This window comes from Thermothelomyces thermophilus, chromosome 1 (assembly GCF_000226095.1).
Source record: "Thermothelomyces thermophilus ATCC 42464 chromosome 1, complete sequence".
Lineage (NCBI taxonomy): Eukaryota > Fungi > Ascomycota > Sordariomycetes > Sordariales > Chaetomiaceae > Thermothelomyces > Thermothelomyces thermophilus.
The window spans coordinates 118452-140192 of record NC_016472.1 but is presented as its reverse complement, the minus strand read 5'-3'; the positions used below and the strand labels follow the sequence as shown (position 1 = coordinate 140192).

The window sequence follows — 21741 nt, the reverse complement described above, 5'->3', positions numbered from 1 at the left end:
CGTGTAACCAGTTAGATCCCGGATTCTCAAGTCATCCGCTCACCTGATAGAGAAGTTCTCCAATTCTCCGTTGATACCGTGCCGGCCGAACCCATCGGGACCATCGATTCCACAACATATCCGACTACACACACTCGCGCGCGCGCCCACACACACATACACCCACACAAACACACACACACACAAACACACACACACAAACCAATCGACCGGCGGGTACCATTGTCGGTAACCGCACAAGTCGACAACAACATGGCGGTCCTCGACCAGGACAACTTCTCCAACATATCATGGCATAGCGAGCAGAATCCCGACGCAGCAGGGCCGAGCACGTCCGCATCATCCCACGACCGATCTCATGAAGCCAGGACAGGCGACGGGAGGCATGTCGGCCACGGTCACTTGGGCCACGAGATTCTCGAGTGCGTTGTCTCTGACCCGCACAAGGAGAATGACGGGACCAAGGACGCTTATGTTTCGTACCTGATCACCACAAATGTAGGCTCTTGGCCTAGTTATATAGGTGTTGGTTGTTGAGGCCGTTAGGCTGACCCTATCCTCCAGACCACCTTCCCGACCTTCCAGCGACCGACTACCACCGTCCGCCGCCGATTCACCGACTTTGTTTTTCTCTACAAGGTCCTCACCCGCGAGTACCAGGGATGCGCGGTTCCTCCACTCCCGGACAAGCAACGCATGGAATACGTCCGCGGCGACCGGTTCGGGCCCGACTTCACGGCACGACGTGCCTACTCCCTCCAACGTTTCCTCTCCCGTCTGGCCCTGCACCCAACCCTCCGCCGCGCAAGCATCCTACACACATTCCTCGAGAGCCCCGACTGGAACGCGACCATGCGCAGCAGAGCGGGACGCCGGGCCTCAGCCGGGGCGGGCGGAGACCCTGGCCAGAACCAGTCCGGCAGCGGCAGCGGCAGCGGCAGCGGCGGGGTCTTCGACTCCTTCGCCGACAGCTTCATGAACGCCTTTACCAAGGTGCATAAACCGGACCGGCGATTTGTCGAAGTCAAGGAGAAGGCCGACAAGCTGGACGAGGACCTGATCCATGTGGAAAAGGTGGTCGCCCGGGTCGCCCGCCGGGAAGCAGATCTCGAGACGGACCTCAGAGACCTGGCCGAGCAGTTCCAGAAGCTCATCACCCTCGAACCCGGCGTCGAGGCCGCCGTCCACGCCTTTGCCGCGTCGGTCGAGGACACGTCGTCGGGCCTCAAGAAGCTCAAGGAGCACACCGACCAAGACTACCTCTCCTCGCTCCGCGACATGGTCGCCTACAGCGGCGCCCTCAAGAACCTCCTCAAGGCCCGCGAGCAGAAGCAGCTCGACTACGAGCAGCTCACCGAGTACCTCAACCGGTCGACGGCCGACCGCGACATGCTCGCCTCCGGACACGGCTACACCTCGGGCCCCTTCGGGTCGGGCGCGCTCGGCGGCGCGGGCGGCTTCATCCGGTCCAAGATCGAGGACGTGCGCGGCGTGGACCACGAGCAGGCGCGCCGCGACCGCCAGCGCAAGCTGGAGCTGCGCATCGACGAGCTCACCCGCGAGGTGGAGAACGCGCGCCTGGAGGCGGACCAGTTCGCCGACCAGGTCGTGCGCGAGGTGGAGAGCTTCGAGTGGATCAAGAAGGTCGAGTTCAAGCGGCAGTTTGGCGGCCTCGTGGACGCCCACATCGAGTTCTACGACGGCGTCATCAACGTGTGGGAGCAGTACGTGCGGGAGATGGAGAGGGAGGGCGTCGTGCTCCCGGCTTAGCGGGCCGATCCTCGCGAGACGAGGGACGGGTGGATGGTGATTGGGGGCGGCCACGGTGCTTCTGCCGAGACCGAGACCGAGGCCGAGACCGAGAGAGACGGCGAAGTTTCGGACGCGGGGAGCGCGAGTTCCGGCCCTTCTGGTGGTGGTGGTAGCCTGATGGGAACTTACCCCTGGTTAGCCGCCATTGAGGATCCGTCCGAGGTCTGGAGGTCAGCGCAGTAGTCAAGCGGGGGGAGGAAAGCCCCTCCGGGGGTGGTTCAGGTCCAGGCAGCGAAGAAAAAGCATTCATGTGATGTGGTGGCATGCTCAGCGGAAGACAACCTCCCCGTCCCCCCAACCCGTCACCCTGCTGTATTCTTATCTATCCGGACGTTGGGGGCTTAGGCGTTTTTTTTTTTTTTTGACATTAGTTGCTGAACAATAGCTTGGACAGATTCTAAAGGCGGAGGCAATGGCTGCCGTTTGAAATACCAAAACGGTCTACATTCGAACCTAACAAAGCTGGTTTCGCACGTGGATGAATGCAGCAGCTGATTTATTATTATCAGAGGACAGTGCACGTCTAAACAAACTCTAGGAGAATCGTTCAAGAGATATATATACATCTCGTAGTCCTGGTATCAACTCACCTAGCCATGAAGGGCATGATGAATATAAGGAAAGCACGTGGGTGGGGTGCAAAAAAAAAAAAAAAAAAAAAAGAAGAAAAGAAAAGAAAAAAGAGATTTATATGGAGATTCATACTGTGCTAAGGCTTCAACTGTATGTAATATATAATATATACGATCCATACCTTATTTATAGAGGAATGATCATGAACTGCCGAACCGGACCCGACAAACACACTCACACCGCGACAAAAATAAAAAAATAAAATAAAAAAAAGACATCCCAGACCCGAAATAAAACGAGAAAACAGAAAACAACACTACTACCGAGCCCCGCCCTGCAACGGCCGGGCCTGATCGTTCCCAGTCCCGTCCTCGTCGTCGTCATCATCATCCCCGACGACATGATGCTCCTCCTCACCGGACAAGCTATCCCTCCGCCCAGGCAGCTTCTCGCTTATCCCGATCGGGGACCCGCTCCCGTCCGACCGGGACCGGGACCGGGAGTCGCTGCGATCGCGGTACCCGCCCCCGCCCCCGCCACCACCGCCGCCCGCGAAATCGTTGTCGTCGCTGTCCTCGTCGCTCTCCCCAGCAAAGGCGTCGTACAGCTCGCCGCCCCTCGTCCTCCTGCCCCGCTTTCCGCCGCCGCCGCCGCCGCCGCCAACGACGCCCTTCTCCCCGCCGCCGCCGCCGCGTGTCAGCGCCGCCGCCTCTTCGTCGTCGTCGTCGTCGTCGTCGAGCAGCTCAAACTCGTAGTCGGTGCGCGTCTTGTTGCGCAGGCGCTTGCGGCGGGCCAGGTACAGGTAGATACCCAGGCCGGCGCAGAAGAGCACGATGAGCACGAGCGAGCCGTAGATCCAGGCCTGGGTCGCCGCGGAGACGCCAAAGGTCGGCAGGAAGGAGGGCAGCCAGGTGTTGGTCTTGTCGGTCTCGGCCGACGACGAGGAGGAGGAGGAGGAGGAGGAGGTCTCGGCGGGAGACGTGTCCGTGGGCTTGGAGTTGACGGGGCGGTTGGGCTGGTCGGTCGCGTCCGCCGGGACGGAGCCGGTCGCCTCGGGCTTCGAGACGGTCGTCGTTGCTGCGGTGGCGGTGGTGGTCGCGATCACGTCGTGGTCGTCGTCGTCTTCCTCGGTGGGCATGGGGAGGAGCTGGGCCTTGCTGGCGTCGCGAGTCTCGCCCCAGAGCTTGAGGTGCCAGTCGATGAACTTGCCCGTGTATTGGTTGATTTCGGTGTCTTTGACGACGATGGTCCAGGTGCCAACGCCGGATTCGCCCCTGTAAAGGTCAGTAAGGGAGTTGGGACGCGAAGGAAGAAGGGAGTAGGAAAAAAAAAGAAAAAAGAAAAAAAAAAGGGGGGGGGAGGTGGCTGCTTACCAGTGAGCCACGCTCATGAAGGTCCAGTCGTTGTAGCCCTTGTCGGAATCGTCATTTTTCCGGGTGACGGACAGGTGGCTGACGATCTTGTTGGGACTGATGAGGTCGACGCTGAGATCACCACGGCGGCCATGCTCCACGTTCATGGTGACGGTGACATGCTCGAGACGGTCGAGGTTCGCCTCCTCGAGCATCTCCTTGGTTACCTCGAACTCGACAACGACGCCCTTGTCGCCCTGAGGGATGGGCTGGTTGACGTGGATCCAGGGCGAGTAGAACCAAGCCTGCGGCTTCACCTTCTTCCACTTCTTGGCCGCCTCGACGATGGCGTAGCTGTCCAGCTTGCCGTAGCCGTAGGTGTGGCTGAACTTCTTGCCAATCGTGGTGTCCTGGTAGTCGCCCGTGTCCACGTTGACGGGCACGGCGGTGTCCATGGCGAGGTACTGCATGTCTCTCCAGGAGAGGTCCGGGCGCACCTGGAGGACGAGGGCAAAGATGCCGGCGGCCAGCGGGGCGGCGGCAGAGGTTCCCCCATGGCTGCTGGTACAAGTGTTCTGGCCGACGTCGGTGGTGTGGATTGCGTCGCCGCTGCCACTCGAGTAGGTGACGACGAGGCCGGCGGAGCAACTTTCCGAGTAGTAGGGATGCTGACCCTTCCGGTCGAGGGCGCCAACCGTGATGCTGTAGATGCTGTTGGTGTAGCCGTCAAAGTTGCAGTTGTCCTCGTTGTGGGCACCGTTGCCGCTGGCGAAGACGTAGATGGAGCCCAGCCCCCCGCGGCCGTTCTGCACGGCGTTCAACATGGCGCGGCGGATGAGGATGCCGGGGGCGTCCATGCTCTTTCCGTCATCGGGCGGGCCCCACGAGCAGGAATAGATCTGGTTGTGCTGGAAGTCGTAGTTCAGAGCTACGGCCTCGTCGGCGTCCGAGATCAGCTTGGACAGGATGCGCAGGCCGGCGATGTTGGAGTCGTATGCCACGCCCACGCCACAGGCATTGTTCCTGCCGGCCGCGACCTCGCCGGCGCAGCGGGTCCCGTGGTTGTCGTTTGCCAGGCGGGGCCGCGGCTCGTCGGCCTTGTCGTTGAAGTCGTACGAGCCCAAGGCGTAGTAGTTGTCCCGGAGATCGTCGCTGTACATGTCCAGGCCGTCGTCGACGATGGCAACGGTGGCGTTCTTGCCCGTGACGCCCTGCAGCCATACGTCCGTGACGTTCACGTCGTGGCCGGCCTGGACCGTGTTGAAGAGATGCCATTGTTCGTGGAAGATGGGGTCCTTGATGTCGAGCTTTCGGGCGACTTCGGTCTGTCTTTGGACGAGCGATTCCACTGGCTCGTCCACCGACCTCCGGGGCAGAGGACCGAACAGTCTGGGAACGACGCGCTTCTCCCACGGCTTCCGCAGCCGCTGTTTCTGGGAGAAGAGGACGCCGTCCAGGACGTCTCTCCCACCCAGACCCAGTGACCGCTTTTTCCGTCGCCGGGCCAGCTCCCGCTTGACGACGTCGTGTTCGGCCCGCTTCGCGACAAAGACGTGATGGTCTCGGAGCTCGCCCAGAGGACCCTCATGCGACAGGCCCAGGCTCCTGGCTACCTCTTGAGGCGACGTGTCTGCATCGAGATGGAGGACGTAGTAGTCGTTTGCCTCCCAGTCCCGCGGGAGGATGTGTGAGGCCGTCGCGAGGGCGGCGAGGCCCAGCAACGCCGCACCTGACCAGATTTTCATTGTATTTGGCGGACTACGGGAGCCCCGTGGTCGAGCCCGGCACGGGTGTTGTTAAAGTCGGCGGTTCCGGATCGGATTGATGCGCATGAAGAGAGACGAATCGATGGGCTGTCGAGTCGAATTCAAATTCGCACTTGTTGGATGTTGTTGTTTGTCGAGTTGGCGGGCGCACAGCCGAAGAGCTGGGTTGTTGTTTGGGGGGGGGGGGGGGGTTCGAGGTCGGGATCTGAGGCCGCGTTGTCGCAGGTGGAAAGCGTGCCAAGGGGGAACACCTAGATACACGACGGAGTACGTCCGTAGGTATGTACGGATTACTGTAATCCGTACCTTGGCGAAAGTGGGTGGAACTCGGTGGCGATTGAAGCAAAATCCCGGTGCAAAACAACCGGGTACGGAGTAATCCGTACTATGTTTCAGAATTTCTAGTTCGCCTTTTGACGTTCGCATTCGACGGCTCAGGCCGAGGAACGAAAAAGAAGCGGTGCTCTTTCCAAAAGGTGGCAACCGGGTTGACCAGTTTGGCCAGTTTGACCAGTTTTTGTGACTATTGACTATTCGACTTGAAAATGCAGAGGTGGCCTTGCAGACGGCCCCGAGTGGTAGAATTGGCTGCCAAGCGCCGAACGGGAATGCGGCGTCGCACTACTCCGTAGTGTAGGGGGGCGGCAGTTTCCCGAAGCGGACCCCAAAAGGTGTCTGTATGATCCGCAAATAGCCACGAACACTGCACGACCTGCCCCATGCGCGAGGGAGCCAATGAAGAAATGTTCCGCTCGGAACGGCTGTGGCTTAGAAGTTGATATCCTGCAGCACTCCGTACTACGGAGCTACACTACTGTGCACGCAAGTGCCGATACCCATATCCACGCTGCACTGCAGACTCGATCTGGAGGATATAGGTATTCGCATCAACTACCGTTTTGGAGTGGTGGTTCCAGTTTTGTTCAGAGCCCGAACAAGACTTGGTACGCTCGGCGATCTCGTCTTTCAACAGAATGGCGCTTTATTAAGTTCAGGAGATCTAATTGGCAACTGTTTGTGTCCACCTTTATGTATGTATTTGATATAAAAGGACGCAGCACGCTGGCGTTACAATCGCAAAGTCTTAACGGCAAGCCAGCGTTTCCGGCGCCTGTGTCCGCTCGACCCAACGGCGGCAATCCAACGGTCCGGAATAATCTGCCCAGTTTCTAAGGATGGAGCAGGCGTAGCTAAGGTTTCTACGGCACACACGCAACGAGATGGCGGGCTTGGGCAACAATGGGAAGCATTGGCTCCCATGTCGGCGACAGTCAAGTTGCTCGTCATGTCATGTTTCGACTGGCTGCCGGTTGGCATTGGGACAATAACGCCAACCCGGAAGCTGCGAAGTGCTTGGTCCCAGGGCCAAAACATTCCACCTGCAGGTTGGGTATTGGAAGGATTCGCAAACAATTGCTGGGAAGGTATGTCAAAGTCGGGGTGTCCGGGCGCAGACAGAATACGGATTGTTATATCTACGAGCTTGCTTACTGCATCCCTGATGAACGTTGCATCTGTATGTACTGTACTATAACATACATACATCGCGAAGTTATTCATACTTAGTTACGCTCGTTATACATCCTTTGCAACTTGTAGCATGTACTGTACCACCTTGTAAGCCATTCGCCGGGCGTCGTCCAATATTCCATGGGTCTGGCGGTTCATCCCGTCCCCATGTAGGTCCGTACAGTTCCATGTGGGAGCCATGTGCGTTCAACAGAATGTATGGGGTACGGAGGCTTGAATGTATTATTATGTATGTATGTATGTATGTACAAGACGGGTTATTTGCGAATGGTGCAGCGCTTCCAATGGCTCGCCCAACAGCCAGCAATGGGCCACACCTCCCCTCTCGAATGCAAATTCTTTCATCCCCCGTCGTTCTGTTCATGATCCTCGGCCGCCACGCGCAATTCGGCAGCCAGCCACCAGCATTTTGGCGAGGCGCATAGATGGCTGAGCGGATTAGGTTGTCGGTTGTCGGTGTGGACCCGGCGGACGATTGTTTGGGGAAGATGCGAGCAGTGGGGTCCCGCTCTTTGACGTAAGCTCTGGGCTTCCTGCCCTCTGATTTTTCTTTTTGGGAGAACCCTTGCCCCGCCGGCGCCAGTAGGGATTAACTACGGAATTCCGTCAGGAACTGGCAGGCGCTAGTGTACGGATCCGTACACTACGCTTACAACCCTCCAGCCCAACCACGCCAAGCCAGATCTTTCCGCCCAAGCTCCCCCACTAAGCCAGGTTCCAGAGGTGCGTTGACGCCAGGCGACCCCGGCCACCTCAATTCCCGGTATAACTGGCGGCCAGCCCCGACATGCGTTGGTCAGGGCAGCTCGAGCCCGAAGGTGCATGTGTCTTGCGAATATTGGCTGCCACGGCCGCCCGCAGCGCGTGGACGAATGGCATCGTGCGAACAGCAAGCTTTTTGCGCATACCGGCATTGAGTCCCCAGGCGGCGGTCCCGTCAATTCCACCGGGGCACCTACACTACTGCGGTGCACAGCAGCCCACGGCAGCCCACAGCAGCCCACAGCAGAGCACACACACCTCACCCTACACTACAGGTGCAGCAACGGATTCCACTCCATCATCCCCCCCCGACCCCAAGTTCCCCCGGCCATCTGAGACATCTCTCGCCTCGCCTGGTGCCGACGGTCCGAGTCCAGTCCTCTCCAGCGCCCACGCTAGCTTACGGAGTAGCTTGCACGTCTTCCACGCCTTCCACGACTCGCACGCCCCGCGCCAGCCCAACCGTTCGACATGTCGGCTCCCTACTGGGGCCAGCTCCCACCCCCCGATGCGGGCCAAACCAGAGCCCGCCGCCTGTCCGACGACCAGGCCCAAGACCCGCTGCCAGGTCGCCGCCAGTCATTGGACGCCCCGGCCCAGGCTTCGAGGTTGAACCGCATCTCAGTCCAGACTACAAAATCCGATGCGACGACTGATTCAACCCGCAGTCCCCTTACGTCGCCAACTGCCTCGAGCTTCCACGGCCATGGTCTCACTCCCCGCCCGCCTTCCCTGCCCTACGGAACCGACCAGTACCCCCCGGAACTGATCGAGAAGCGTCGCCGACGCAGGAGCCGCGCCCAAGAACAGGACGCCGAGTATGCGTCTCTGACCCGCCCCCCGCCCCCCGCCGCCCCCGACGCACCGCGCCCTCCCCCTCCGAGCTCTCAGTACCCGTACCCGTACGCCAGCGGCGCACAGCCATCCTCCCCCCCGCAGGGACCATTCCTCGCCCGAGGAACTGGGCGCCAGGACAGCCAGAAGGAGAACGAGGGGCGCAGAAACCAGAAGAACCAGCCCTCAGACCACGCCCGCAACATGCACGAGGAATCCATCAAGTTGGCCCCCCAGAGGGTCGCCACCGATCCCGCCCCCGGCAGGATGTCTCCTCTGCCCAACGGCCGGCAGCGGAGGCCGTCTGCTGCCGAGCAGTCGCTGCAGAGGAGCACCAGGAGGACATCGACCACCAGCAGCTCCGCCGCCCGGCCCAAAACGTTCGCAGACGTCCGCTCACCGCTGCAGAGGCTAGAGCTGACCCTCGACGGCATCTCCAAGGGGGACAAGCGGGCGCGTGTCGAGGCGGCCGAGAGGGCTGCCCGAGAGCGGGCCGCCGCTAAGGAGGCTGCGGCCCAGCACCACCACCCCGACGGGAATCACCAGCAGGCGCGGGCCCGCGAACGACGACCCTCGGTAGCAGCGGGAGATGCGCCCACCACCACACCGATCGCGCCGACGAGGCCCGCGCATCACGCCGCCGCGAAGGACGGGCCTCTCTCGCAGAACCCTCCCGACCCCACGACGGGTGGTAGCACGGCCGGGCCGGCCCCCAAGGCATCACCGCCCGACTCGCGGATTCCCGTCCCGGTCCAGTCGTCCGGCCTCCCCCAGCGCAATCTCAGCTTCCGCGACCGCGCGGCCAGGAATGACATGAAGATACCGAATGGCCTCGAGTCCCTCCCATCGGAAGAGGCTGCTGCCCCTCCGGCGGGCCCCAACGGCCGCACCCCGCCGAGAAGTGGTAGCAACAAGTTGAAGAAGAACCCTCCGGCGGACGCATGGCCGAACCGCATCTCGGAATCGGACGAGATTTACAAGACGTGGGAGACGGCCGCGCGTAGCCCACAAGCGGCGGGCGGACCTGCCAAAGCCGTCCCCCCTGGAGCCGCCAACCCCCCCGGGCATTACCCATCCGACCGTGCGTTTCGAAACGCACCGACCGCGGATTCGAACTCTCTCGATGACGATTTCGCGGAGGAGTTCATGCTGTATTCGTCTGCCGGCAAATTGACCATGGCGCCGGGCCAGAGGAAGGCCGACCAGGTCCTCGGGCGTGCTCCGACGCAGACGGCCGCAACAAGCGGCGATGCGCCGACCGCCGTGTCCTTCAGGGCGATGTCCCCCCCGCCTGCTTCCTCCGACCCGGCGGCTTATCCTCGGGCAGCGCCCCCCGCAGACAACCTCGGCCCCGGGGCTCCCACCGAATCGGGCGGCCAAAACGATGCCAATGGGACCAGGCACCACCACCACCATCACATGTCCGACATGGTTTACCACGCCCGCGATAAGTTCCAGCCCGGCCAGGGCGTGTTCAAGCCGACGACCTTTCTGGACGAATGGAAGAAGGGGACCGTCGGGGTCCTGTCGGGTAACCTCCTCGACCTCGACCAAGCGCAGCCGCCCGCAGTAGAGAAGAACACAGCATGGTGGGAGGGGCCGCAGACCCGACGGCGGAGCGACAGCCTGTCGTCGCGGCCAAAGAAGGCAGAGGCGTTCGAGGGAGAATATGACGAGAAGAGCAACGGTACGCGTACCCCTAACCAGCAGGCAGTCTACCCTAGCATCAGAGAAGTGCAGAGCGGTGACCATCTATTATTGTCCACCAGTGACTTTGGTGGTGGTCTCCCGTTCGAGCCCCAACACCTTGCTCCGCGCCGAGCAAAGGCCCGAGCCAAGCGCTGGGACGGGCTGCGTCCCTTCAGCCCGAGCCCTTCCGCGAACGACTCTCAAGACAGTCTGGGCTGCTTTTCGTTGTCAAGCAACGATGCTGCCTTTTCCCGAATCGCACTGCCATACTCTTGTACAAAGAACCCTGCTCTTCTTCCGTTCTTTTTTTTTTTTTTTTGTTTTTGTTTTCTCATCTTTGAAACAACTCCTCTCCCAAGACGGACGAGCTAACCTTGCTTCTCATGTCTAGCCCCGACGAGGTTCAAGCCCCCTCTCTATCTCAAGTGCGGCCCGCTGTTGAGATTCTGTGGCATCCGGCGCGAGCGGGTGCCCGCCCGGTCTGCCCGGGCCGGCGCTGTCATCGACCGGGAGATCTGGAGGGGCTCGATCATGATCGTGACGACAGATGCCGACTCGTCCTACGACATCGCCCCGATCCTGAGGTTGTTTGTCCAGCCGATCGAGCTGCTCCCGCCGCCGCCGAGGGAGGTCCGGGGCGACCTGGCGCCCGAGTACATCGACCCGATCGCCGGGCATCCCAAGCTGGGCCGTAAGGGCGAGACTCTGTACGTCCGGCCGGTCGACCACCTGGAGGAGGCCAAGGACCTCTCGAGGGACGAGACGGACGACGGGCTGTTCGAGAAGTCGAGGAGCCCGCCCGATGTCCCCCTGCCCGAAGGCGTGGTTGATCCCCCGGGCTCGTTCGCCGCCCGGAGGAAGCGGGCCGAGATAGACGGGGAGAAGGTCGGCAAGTACAAGGACATTCGCGGCTTCAGGCTGCACGCCGAGCGCGGCTACACCTTCTGGCGGTTCAACATCGAGATCGAGCTGCGCGAGAAGCAGCAGCGCATCGCCTACCGCATCAACCGGGGGCCCTCGACCGGCTTCTGGGTGCCCGCCAAGGGCCAGAGCATGAACATCATGTTCTACAGCTGCAACGGCTTCAGCCTGAGCGCGGACCCCAACCAGTTCAGCGGGCCGGACCCCATGTGGCGCGACGTGCTCAACGCGCACCAGAGCCAGCCGTTCCACCTCATGATCGGGGGCGGCGACCAGATCTACAACGACCGCTGCATGCAGGACACCACCGTCTTCAAGGAGTGGCTGATGATCAAGAACCCGCTGCACAAGCACAACGCCCCCTTCACGCCCGAGATGCAGGACGAGCTCGAGCGCTTCTACCTCGAGCGCTACGCCATGTGGTTCTCCCAGGGCCTGTTCGGCATGGCCAACGCCCAGATCCCCATGGTCAACATGTGGGACGACCACGACATCATCGACGGCTTCGGCTCGTACCCGCACCACTTCATGAACTCTCCCGTCTTCTCGGGTCTCGGCAACGTCGCCTTCAAGTACTACATGTTGTTCCAGCACCAGAGCGTCGTCGCCGAGACGGAGAAGACGGAGCCCAGCTGGCTGCTCGGCGTGCGCCCGGGGCCGTACATCAACGAGCTCAGCCGCAGCCTGTTCATGTTCCTGGGCGGCAAGGTCGCCCTGCTGGCCGTCGATGCCCGGACCGAGCGGACGCGCGAGGAGGTCGTGCGCGAGGACACGTGGAAGAAGATCATGGATCGCTGCTATGCCGAGATCGACAAGGGCGAAATCGAGCACTTGCTGGTCCTGCTCGGCGTGCCCATCGCGTACCCGCGGTTGGTGTGGCTCGAGAACATGTAAGCAGGTCCTGTCGCGCTAAAGTTGTTGTGTGAAACATCTTGACTAACTTTGATGTTCTTTTTTTTTTTTTTTTCCCAAAAGTTTGACCTCGCGGGTGATGGACCCCGTCAAGGCGCTCGCCAAGCTCGGCATGTTCGGCGGTCTGCTGAACCGGTTCGACGGCGGCGTCGAAGTTCTCGACGACCTGGATGACCACTGGACCGCCAAGAGCCACAAGCAGGAGCGCAGCATCGTGATCGAGGACCTGCAGGATCTCGCGGCGGACAAGTCGGTCCGCGTTACCATTCTGAGGTACGCTTCCCCCGGGGGGTTCGATTCTCTCTCTCTCTCTCTCTCTCTCTCTCTCTCTCTCTCTCTCTCTCTCTCTCTCTCTCTCTCTCTCTCTCTCTCTCTCTCTCTCTCTCTCTCTCTCTCTCTCTCTCTGTCTGTCTGTCTGTCTGTCTGTCTGTCTGTGTGTGTGTTTGGGGGGGGGGCGGGGGGTCCTGTGTGACCTTGGTGCTGACCCCTTTTCCCCTTATTAGTGGCGACGTCCATCTCGCCGCCGTCGGGCAGTTCTACTCGAATCCCAAGCTCGGGCTGGCCAAACATAAGGACTTCCGTTACATCCCCAATGTCATCTCGTCGGCCATCGTCAACACGCCGCCTCCTGACCTCCTTGCCGATGTGCTGAACAAGCGCAACAAGGTGCACCACTTCGACAAGGAAACCGACGAGGACATGATCCCCCTCTTTGCCCACGGCGTCGACGGTAAGCCGCGCAACAACAAGCACCTCCTCCCGCATCGCAACTGGTGCGCCATCCGCGAGTACGTCCCCGGCCACACGCCACCATCCAGCCCTGGCCAGTCCACCTACGACGTTGCCTCGTTAGGCTCGGTCCCGGGCACGCCCGGCGGGGAGGTCCGCCGGAGTAGCAGCATCTTTCGGCGGCTGACCCGGTCCAAAACCATCGGCCCGGACGGCAGACCGAAAGACCGGTCCCGGCCGCCCGTGTCTGGCGGCTTGCTGCGCTCCCTCTCACGCCGTGCGGGAGCGGCCAGCGCGGATGAAGTCGGCAGGTCCGGACCGCCCAAGCAAGGCTTGCTCACCCGGACGTTGTCGTCCGCCTCCGTTTCTGGCCGCTTCGGCGGGCTCTTCCGGCGCCGCAGCACCAGCGAGAGAGCGCGCGATGATGGCGGCATCAACGGTACCTGGGGCCCGGATACGGACGATGAGGACCCGCGGTTCCAGCAGCAGCAGCAGCAGCAGCAGGAGCAGCAGGAGCAGCATCAGTTTGAGCAGTACGGCCGCCCTGGCGGCAGTGCTGGTCCTGGTGCGGTTAATCTGCGGGGCGGCCTGGCGAGCCATCCCGGGGGCTACAACAACGAGTACGACCAAACCGACGAGAGCCACTCCTCGGTCAGAGCCCCGTACCCGCACCCCGGCGATGACGACTACGACGACGACGACGACTACCGTCCGCCGGTGCCGCCCAAACCCATCATGACGGGCGGGGCGGGTGCGGGCCCAGCCGCGCAGCCCGGCTCACGGCAACCGCAGGCGCAAGAACAAGACGGCGACTTCGTCCCCAGACCCTTCCACCGCGCCCCGACGACGCTCTCGGTAAACCAGCGCAAGGCGCTCGGCGGCCGGCTGCCGGAAGACCACTTCGCCGTCAACCTGGAGGGCGCCCTGGAGGTGACGCTCAACGTGGAGATTAGCCCGCGCGACCCGGGCGGCAGCACGGTCCCGTACCGGCTGGTGGTGCCACGGCTGTGGTACGAGTACGAGGCGGAAGAGACCGAGGACGGACTCCACCCCGAGGGTGCGGAGCGGGAAGGACCCGAGGCCGGCGAGGCCGCGGGGGAGAAGAAGGCGGGGATCAAGAGGTTGTTGAGTCTGAAAAAGAGAGGCTGAAAAAAAAAAAGAAAGAAATAAAAGCGAGGGGAGAGGTCAAGTGAGTGAGTGAGTGAGTGAGTGAGCGGGAGAGTCTGGGCATGTTCGGGCTTCGGGCGAGGTTGTGTGGGTATATATCTCTATGAGTTATGAGTTATGACTTGTTGGATATGATGAGTTATGAGGCATGTATGTACGGATGACGGATCATGACACGGTTTCGTATGATGTTTGTTTTGTTTTGTTCAGCGTCTGTTGATCTTAATGGGTTCAAATCTTTTCATATTGGTTTTTTTGTTGTATTTTATAGAAAAAAAATCATCATTTCTGTGCAGAAAAATCGAGGACAATGTATGAGCTAAGGAGCAAACAAACAACACGTTCTCTCTTTTCCTCTTCTGCTCTTTTACTATATAGCCTTAAAACTTGTTCTGTAGGTGGACACTGTCATCAGCCCATTGTTTCCTCTTATCTCTTGCTCTTGCAACTATGGTGCACGGATTGTACAGTACATACATAACTACTAGTATGTACATATCTCGAATCAGTGCTTCTTCCCTGGCAACATGGATTATGCTGACAACCTTGATACGTCAGTGTTTCGCGCTTGCTGTTTCGATCTCTCTCTACTCTTTGTTCTTGCCCGATTCCATGCGCATCTCTATACGAAAAACCCTTGACGCACTACATACACTAGGGGGAGACGTCAGCCACTTCAGTGCTTGCTTCTCACTGCCGGCAGACACGGAAGCGTGAAGAGGGAACTATCCTAAGTACTCTAGTGTAATTGATTAGAAGTCGTTGATGAGGCGCAGCCACTCTCCTTCGCTTTATCAGCTTGTGGCTGTTCATCATTACATAGTAAGGCCACACATGACGTCATCTAATGCGCAAGCGCCCCACATCCAGTTCCCCCCTTGCAGCCAGTTCCCTCAATTGGGTCACTACAGAGTAAGGTATCTAGTGTGCCTCGAGACATATAACAGTACAGGTACCTTTGATCAGAGCAAAATATCTCGATTCAGGTGCTATTAAGAAACATGCGAACCAAGTTGGAAGCCGTATCAGCATGTGCTCTACTTGTAAAGAATCAGCGTTGTAGATACGCGTTGTTCATAGTAGACAGACAGCAGTAGTAGTAGGTGATAAACTGACGCCAGCCTCCACGTCAACCCGAAACTTATCTCTGTCCCATCATAGGCACCCTAGTTCGGCCCCATGTGGAGGAGACATGATAACGAAATGATTTGCCGAAGAGCAAACGTGGATTTCCCTGCTGCTCGTCTTTGCTCGTCATTAGTGTAGGTCAAGGTGCCTAAGAACATATTTGTATCTGAAACCGGAAAGCGTATCCGATGTTCCCTTCTTGTATCTAAATGAGCTTGATTTTTATCATCTACTCCATACTTCCTTGAGTTGTGTTGTCCCGACTTGCAGTGAGGCGAAGCCCAGAGAACGCGTCACGCAAATTAGGTATGTATGTACATACGTACGTGCCTAGCACTGGACGAAGTAGAGCTGGCATTTGGCTTTCAGGTTGTTGTCATTTACAACAGCACTCTCAACTAATAACCTAGGTACCTCCCTTGGTTGCGTAGACTCTAGTGCATGTTCGGTACATACACCTCCTCCAGGATAAATAATCCTAGTGTGATACATGCCCCACAACTAACGCACATCAGCAAAGTAGCCAAGAAGTCTAGGTACAGCCAACCCAATACGAATTTCTATAGTACAGAAGTATCAATACCCAGTCTCCCCTCCCTGGTTTTCAATTACCTTTGCAAGGCATCGGGGCGTTGAGTGTGCCAGGCACTGAAGAAACTCAGGGGGCACTGCCTCCCACGCCTCTAGAACAGCCAGTCGAAGCCCTGTAAGGCTTAGCAATTGAACATTGTAGCGATGTTCAAGCTAATCGTTCATCCAGTGCCATTCTCAATAGGGTTCAAATCTAGGCTTCGAGCCGGCCACTGTAGGACCTGGATTCCTATACTCGAAAGGATATCCATTGTTAACTTGGCTGTCAACCCGGGGATTTTATCTGTAGGTACCTTCGTATAGAAAATTATTAGAAGAGTGACATGGTGTGATAATTGTGTAAGTGGCTGCAAAAAAAATGGGGAAAAGTGGGGCATGTATCGCACTAGGATTATTTATCCTGGAGGAGGTGTATGTGCAAATCCTCCGATGGCGATTTGCAAGTGTGGAAACCCGCCCCTGAAGGCGCCCAACACTTGCCCTTTCTGGCCGCTGCATGGTGGAGATGTCATCCGGGGCAGTGCCCAATGCGGAATGAACGCTCTTGCCTTCGATTGCGCCGCTGCAGGGGTGGCACGTCTGGCGGCTTCCCTGTGCCGCAGCGGCCCGTGTCACCCATAACTTATTTACCAGGCACTGAATCATCCGCCACAACTTGACAATTTCCAATTTCCTATTCCTCTTCTTCCCATCCAGGGACCCCGTCTGTCTGGCTGCCATCTGCTTACGACCACCGCGTCGACATCCGCCCCCAACAACACCCTATTCGATGAAGGAAGCTTCCAGTCCGCAGCCCAAATCGCATGGCGGCACTCATCGCTCGTCGAGACGACCGGATTCCAACCCGTTCCCCGTAAGCGGCCCCTCGTCCGGCCTTCAACCTACCAAAACCAGCAATGGCAGCCCAGCTGCTGCATCCCTCAATGGGGCGCCCGGCGACGTCGGCCCCGGGCTCGCCTCTGCCCAGTCGGCACCGGCCACGGGCACACACGATCGCAGCAGTGGCCGCCCCGTCAGTACACCGCCGGTTGCACGATCGGGGTCTGTCATAGGGGCGGACGCGGAAACGCAGAGTAAAGATCAGAATGAAAAGAAACCCATCCTGGAGCGCTTCTGGGTCACGGTCAAGTCCATCTTGGTCTCGTCCAAGATCAATGTCCTGCTTGTCTTCGTGCCTGTCGGCATCGCCGTCGCCCAGTTTCACAACTTGTCGCCCGCCATCATCTTCGCCATGAACGCGGTCGCCATTGTCCCGCTGGCCGGTTTGCTGAGTTTCGCCACCGAATCGGTGGCCCATCGCCTCGGAGACTCGCTCGGTGCGCTCCTCAACGTCACGTTTGGCAACGCCGTAGAGTTGATCATCTTGTAAGCTGGATGTCCTGCCGATGTATTGCATTCCGCGCGCTAACACTAGACAAGCATGTACGTCGTTGCCGCAACCAAACGCTTCAGCCCTCGACTCCCGCTCGCATGGTGCATCTGGCATGTCGTGCAACCACTAACTAGTCTGTAGCATTGCCCTTGTCAAGAACGAAATCCGCATCGTCCAGGCCTCGCTCCTCGGCTCCATCCTGGCCAACCTGTTGCTCATCCTGGGCATGTCCTTCTTCCTCGGTGGCTTGCGGTTCCGTGAACAGGTCAGTTGTTCGGTTCTTTTCTTTGGTCCAACTGCATGACTGACCCGGAAAAATCAGATCTACAACAGCACCGTGACCCAAATGAGCGCCTGTCTGCTGAGTTTGAGCGTCATCAGTCTTGTCCTGCCGGTACGCTTAAACATTCAGAAGGTCTTCATTTGTGCAGATTGTCCACTGACATCACGACTCAGACCGCGTTTCACGCATCGTTTCGCAACAACGACCTTGCCGATAGGCAGTCCCTCAAGGTCAGCCGTGGCACGAGCGTGGTGAGTAGATCGGGTCCCCTTTTGGGCTGTTGGCACACAAGGGCTAACGTTGTCAGATTCTTCTGCTGGTGTATATCCTCTACCTGCTTTTCCAGCTGATTTCACACTCGTACCTCTACGAGTCGACGCCCCAGCACATCATTGATGAGGAAGCAACGCCTGGCCCGGCGGCCAACTGGCTCGACTCGTCCAGCTCCGATAGCAGCTCATCGGGCGACTCGGACTCGTCAGACTCGGACCACTCCCGGAACACCATGTCGAAACGGATGCGGCGGGTAATGCATCGCCGACGCCGGTCGAGCGCCGTCTCGTCCGAGACTGGCGAGCTTAGCCACGCCTCTCCCACCACACCTTCAGTGGATGATCCCAACGCGGAGGATGCCTCCTCTCACCCTCGTGTACTTCACCAGCAGTCGAGCAGCGGCGCCAGCGAGGAGACTGAGGACCGGAGGGGCCATGGGAAGCGTCATCGCCGTCGGTTGCCGAGACGGAAGCATCGCAAGCACAGGCACAGGCACATATCCGAAAGCCCCGAGGCTGTGGTCGAGGAGAACAATAATGCTGCGGCCTCGGCTCATGAACCCCGCCGGATCGACTTTGCGCCGGATACGACCATTCAGCAGCAGACCACACCCGGAGAGCCGCGCACCCGAAGCCCCCTCCAAGGCCTGCGCAGCATGTCTTTTCGGCCTGTCGTTAGCAGCCTCGCGCCGTCCGTCTTCACGCAGCCCCCGGAGACCAGCATGCCAGCCATCCCTGCCGGACCGGTCCCTCGCGTACGCTACGGCATCCGCAGGACCAATTCTCTCCCCGACCGGCTGAACCAGTATTATCGCCCTCCCGGCGCCATGATGCCCTCGCAGATCCCGCTGGCGCATCGTCCCATGGTGGCCATCACGGAGGAGAAGCATGCGGTCCACATGTCGCGTACGGCGGCCGTGATCTTGCTCCTCGCCTCCACCGCCCTGGTCGCCGTGTGCGCCGAGTTCATGGTCGACTCGATCAATGGGTTGGTCGAGACGAGCAACGTCAACGAGGTTTTTATCGGTCTCATTATCTTGCCCATTGTCGGCAACGCGGCCGAGCACGTCACAGCCATCACGGTGGCCATGAAGAACAAGATGGATCTCTCGATTGGCGTCGCCGTCGGCAGCTCGATTCAGATTGCCCTCTTTATCACGCCGTTGGTGGTCATCATCGGCTGGGCCATGAACCGCGAGATGTCGCTCTACTTCACCCTGTTTGAGACGGTCTGCCTGTTTGTGTCGACATTTATCACCAACTTTTTGGTGCTCGACGGCAGGAGTAACTACCTGGAGGGCGCTCTCCTGATGTCGACGTATGTCATCATAGCCGTGGCCTCCTTCTTCTATCCGGAGGTGAAAGATGCCAGCGCTTGGGGCGCTTAGTCACAGACCAATCCGTTGCGGTAGGGCTTCAGAGGGGCAGAATCTGCCAGTGCTAGGTACCTTATTTAGCTATTTTCGTCCAGCGGGACGTGAATAGTAGATATTCTTGTTTGCTGGCGTCGATCCAAATACAATTTCTCTCGGGAGCAAAGTGGCCTAGTCTCGCAGGATGTGATTACGTTAGACATTGCAAGGGACCCTGAGGGTTTCAAACAACCAAGTGCGGCTACCACGTCGCCTTCGAGAAGATGCAAGAGAAACCTGCACTGCAGCGGTGGCGCCAACATTGGCATATCATGTCTAAACCATAACAGGTTGGATATGAGCAAGCAAACGGAAGCCTAGGAGTTCTGGAATAGTCGAACCTGGATCAAGTAGGTATAGTACAGTTAGATGGACGTCAATTTGGGGAGGAGCGGCTCCGGGCAGTGCTTTGCGGGGTAACAGAGGCCGCCAATCGCGGGGGCATCAGCACGGTGGATGGGGGAGCCCCATCTGGAAGGCACAGTGCAGTGCAAGTAATCCGTAGTGGTTGTATAGCACCTTCTTGGCGGAGCGACACAGCCTTCTTGGGCGGGTCACATCATTCATAACACCCATCAGAGGATTCCCATAGTCCCGATTCACGCTAATTCACCCCGGGCACCACATACTCTGTGTTTCCTGAATGGAAGCGGTCAGGGAAGAGCTACCGAGATTTTCTTGGGTTAGACCGGATAAAGAGACTAAATTAGGGTTTATGTGGCTTGCTTACGCCGCCCAACGACAAACTCGCTCCATTCTTCTCATTCGGCATTTGAACTCGATTCCCATAAAGAAACAAACGACCATCAACGTTGATTACTACCACAACAAGAAGAACACTTATAATATAGTATTGTAACGAAGGGGGTTCTCGCTTTCCCTCGGCCACCGAATCCTCCATTAGTCCGACATAGTACAACAGTCCAGTCGAAGGAGACATGTGTTTCGGCAGCAAGAAAGACGTCGGCGATGGCGAGGCGCCGCGGCCTGCACAGAACCAGCAGCAGCAGGATGCGCCAGAACACAAGATAGCGAGTGTGCCGCCACAGTACCACCCGCAACAGCAGCAATCGCAGTTTCAGCAGCCCGCGGGCCCTCCGCCGTCGCACCGGCCCCCGGCGAGCTCGGGCGGTGAGGATTATGCTCCCCCTCCTGGTCCTCCTCCGGGCCAACGACACGGTGATGGCTATGGGCCTCCCCCCGGTCCGCCTCCCGGCCAGAGACCCGCGGAGGCTCCCCTGGTTCCCTCGAACAGGCCTGGCGACGATTTCGCGCCGCCTCCCGGACCGCCCCCCTCCCACCGAGCTCAGCAAGGCGGCGATGACTTCGCTCCCCCCCCGGGGCCGCCTCCGGGACATGGCGCCTCCGGTGCGGAGGACTATGCCCCCCCGCCGGGCCCTCCCCCGTCTCATCTAAACAACCTGAGCTACGTAGCACCACCCCCCGGTCCGCCGCCCGCTGACAACAAACCCCAGCATGCCTGGTGAGCCTCCCCTCTTCGGCCGCACAGTTTAACTTCCGTCTTCATCTGAGCCCACTTCGCTAACACGGCACAGGGAAGCTGTCGTGCCGGATACGTCCCTCTTCCCGCCTCCGCCCAGCTTCTTCTCCGGCTTTGACCGCTCGCCGGCCAACAATGCCACCGAGGCCGAGGCCGAGGCCGGCGAGCAGTGGTGCGCCCAACACCCGCTGATCGCTCCCATAACCCTGGACGACCACGCCGTCGCCGCGCTCAATGCCCACAATCCGCGCCTCATGCAGCCCGACGTGTATCGCGGCACCCTCACCTGCACCGCCCCGGGAGTCTGGGAGGGACGCACCAACTCGCAGGCGACCGACTCCACGTAAGCGCCCAACCCCCTTTGCTGGAGTATTGTTCCAAATTTGCCGTAAGAGTCACTCATAACTGACCTCCCCTCCCCACCCCCCCTCCGTTTCCAGCATAATCGCCTACCCGCCGCTCTACAGCGTCATGCTGCACTCTCCCCTGGCGCCGAGCAACGCGGCGCGCCGCAAGACGATCTACTACGAGGTCCAGCTGACGCAGGCGAACCCGCGGCGGGACATCTGCCTGGCAATGGGGTTCACGGCGCTCCCGTACCCGTCCTTCCGCATGCCGGGCTGGCACCGCGGCTCGCTGGCGGTGCACGGCGACGACGGGCACAAGTTCATCAATGACCGCTGGGGGGGCAAGTCCTTCACCACGCCCTTCGCGCCCGGCGAGCGCCTCGGCATCGGCATGACCTTCTGGGACGCCGGCGGCGGCCGCGTCGAGGCCGACGTCTTCTTCACCCGCCAGGGCCGCGAGGTCGGCCGCTGGAACCTGCACGAGGAGACGGACGCCGAGCAGGACCTGCCCGTCACGGGGCTCGAGGGCTACCACGACCTGAGCTGCGCCATCGGCACCTGCGGCGAGACCGGGTTCCAGGTCATCTTTGACCCGGCTAGGTGGCTGCACCGGCCGGCGGGTTACTGACGAGAGTGTAGGATTAGGGGAGGGGATTTTTTTTTTTTTTTTTGGGGGGGGGGGGGGGGAGGGGTTGGGCAGCAAAACAAACCGGGTTCGGAACTTGGGAAGGCGTGACTAGTTCGTCGATCGTAGCGCTACGTATTGGAATGAATGGTAGCGGTGTGTA

The 21741-nt window shown here is 59.5% G+C and overlaps 5 protein-coding genes across 5 annotated transcripts; 4 read left to right on the top strand and 1 right to left on the bottom strand.

The window, feature by feature from the left end:
• Positions 1-53: 53 nt before the first annotated feature.
• Positions 54-1962, top strand: MYCTH_2293999 (uncharacterized protein). The gene is made up of 2 exons (XM_003658301.1): positions 54-498; positions 565-1962. Exons 1-2 carry the CDS (start codon positions 253-255, stop codon positions 1768-1770), a joined length of 1452 nt encoding a protein of 483 aa, XP_003658349.1. The 5' UTR covers positions 54-252; the 3' UTR covers positions 1771-1962.
• Positions 1963-2505: 543 nt separating this feature from the next.
• Positions 2506-5783, bottom strand: MYCTH_2293998 (uncharacterized protein). The gene is made up of 2 exons (XM_003658300.1): positions 3759-5783; positions 2506-3659 (listed from the first exon to the last, which is right to left on the bottom strand). The coding sequence occupies exons 1-2, from the start codon at positions 5480-5482 to the stop codon at positions 2705-2707; spliced, it is 2679 nt and encodes an 892-aa protein (XP_003658348.1). The 5' UTR covers positions 5483-5783; the 3' UTR covers positions 2506-2704.
• Positions 5784-8108: 2325 nt separating this feature from the next.
• MYCTH_2293995 (uncharacterized protein) lies at positions 8109-14263 on the top strand. Its single transcript, XM_003658299.1, has 4 exons — positions 8109-10592; positions 10710-12129; positions 12215-12424; positions 12655-14263. The coding sequence occupies exons 1-4, from the start codon at positions 8267-8269 to the stop codon at positions 14027-14029; spliced, it is 5331 nt and encodes a 1776-aa protein (XP_003658347.1). The 5' UTR covers positions 8109-8266; the 3' UTR covers positions 14030-14263.
• A 2206-nt stretch (positions 14264-16469) lies between these two features.
• On the top strand, positions 16470-19226 carry MYCTH_75421 (uncharacterized protein). Its single transcript, XM_003658298.1, has 5 exons — positions 16470-17131; positions 17277-17403; positions 17461-17532; positions 17595-17672; positions 17729-19226. Exons 1-5 carry the CDS (start codon positions 16536-16538, stop codon positions 19079-19081), a joined length of 2226 nt encoding a protein of 741 aa, XP_003658346.1. The 5' UTR covers positions 16470-16535; the 3' UTR covers positions 19082-19226.
• Positions 19227-19709: 483 nt separating this feature from the next.
• Positions 19710-21615, top strand: MYCTH_2293986 (uncharacterized protein). Its single transcript, XM_003658297.1, has 3 exons — positions 19710-20588; positions 20662-20949; positions 21047-21615. Exons 1-3 carry the CDS (start codon positions 20044-20046, stop codon positions 21579-21581), a joined length of 1368 nt encoding a protein of 455 aa, XP_003658345.1. The 5' UTR covers positions 19710-20043; the 3' UTR covers positions 21582-21615.
• The last annotated feature ends 126 nt before the right edge of the window (positions 21616-21741 follow it).

Coding starts and splice junctions, on each gene's coding strand:
- MYCTH_2293999 (XM_003658301.1), top strand. CDS start 253: ATGGCGGTCCTCGACCAGGACAACTTCTCCAACATATCATGGCATAGC. Junction 499..564: donor CGTACCTGATCACCACAAAT/GTAGGCTCTTGG, acceptor CCTATCCTCCAG/ACCACCTTCCCGACCTTCCA.
- MYCTH_2293998 (XM_003658300.1), bottom strand. CDS start 5,482: ATGAAAATCTGGTCAGGTGCGGCGTTGCTGGGCCTCGCCGCCCTCGCG. Junction 3,660..3,758: donor TTCATGAGCGTGGCTCACTG/GTAAGCAGCCAC, acceptor TGACCTTTACAG/GGGCGAATCCGGCGTTGGCA.
- MYCTH_2293986 (XM_003658297.1), top strand. CDS start 20,044: ATGTGTTTCGGCAGCAAGAAAGACGTCGGCGATGGCGAGGCGCCGCGG. Junction 20,589..20,661: donor AACAAACCCCAGCATGCCTG/GTGAGCCTCCCC, acceptor AACACGGCACAG/GGAAGCTGTCGTGCCGGATA. Junction 20,950..21,046: donor TCGCAGGCGACCGACTCCAC/GTAAGCGCCCAA, acceptor CTCCGTTTCCAG/CATAATCGCCTACCCGCCGC.
- MYCTH_2293995 (XM_003658299.1), top strand. CDS start 8,267: ATGTCGGCTCCCTACTGGGGCCAGCTCCCACCCCCCGATGCGGGCCAA. Junction 10,593..10,709: donor AATCGCACTGCCATACTCTT/GTACAAAGAACC, acceptor TCTCATGTCTAG/CCCCGACGAGGTTCAAGCCC. Junction 12,425..12,654: donor GTCCGCGTTACCATTCTGAG/GTACGCTTCCCC, acceptor TCCCCTTATTAG/TGGCGACGTCCATCTCGCCG.
- MYCTH_75421 (XM_003658298.1), top strand. CDS start 16,536: ATGAAGGAAGCTTCCAGTCCGCAGCCCAAATCGCATGGCGGCACTCAT. Junction 17,404..17,460: donor GCTTGCGGTTCCGTGAACAG/GTCAGTTGTTCG, acceptor CGGAAAAATCAG/ATCTACAACAGCACCGTGAC. Junction 17,533..17,594: donor TCATCAGTCTTGTCCTGCCG/GTACGCTTAAAC, acceptor ATCACGACTCAG/ACCGCGTTTCACGCATCGTT.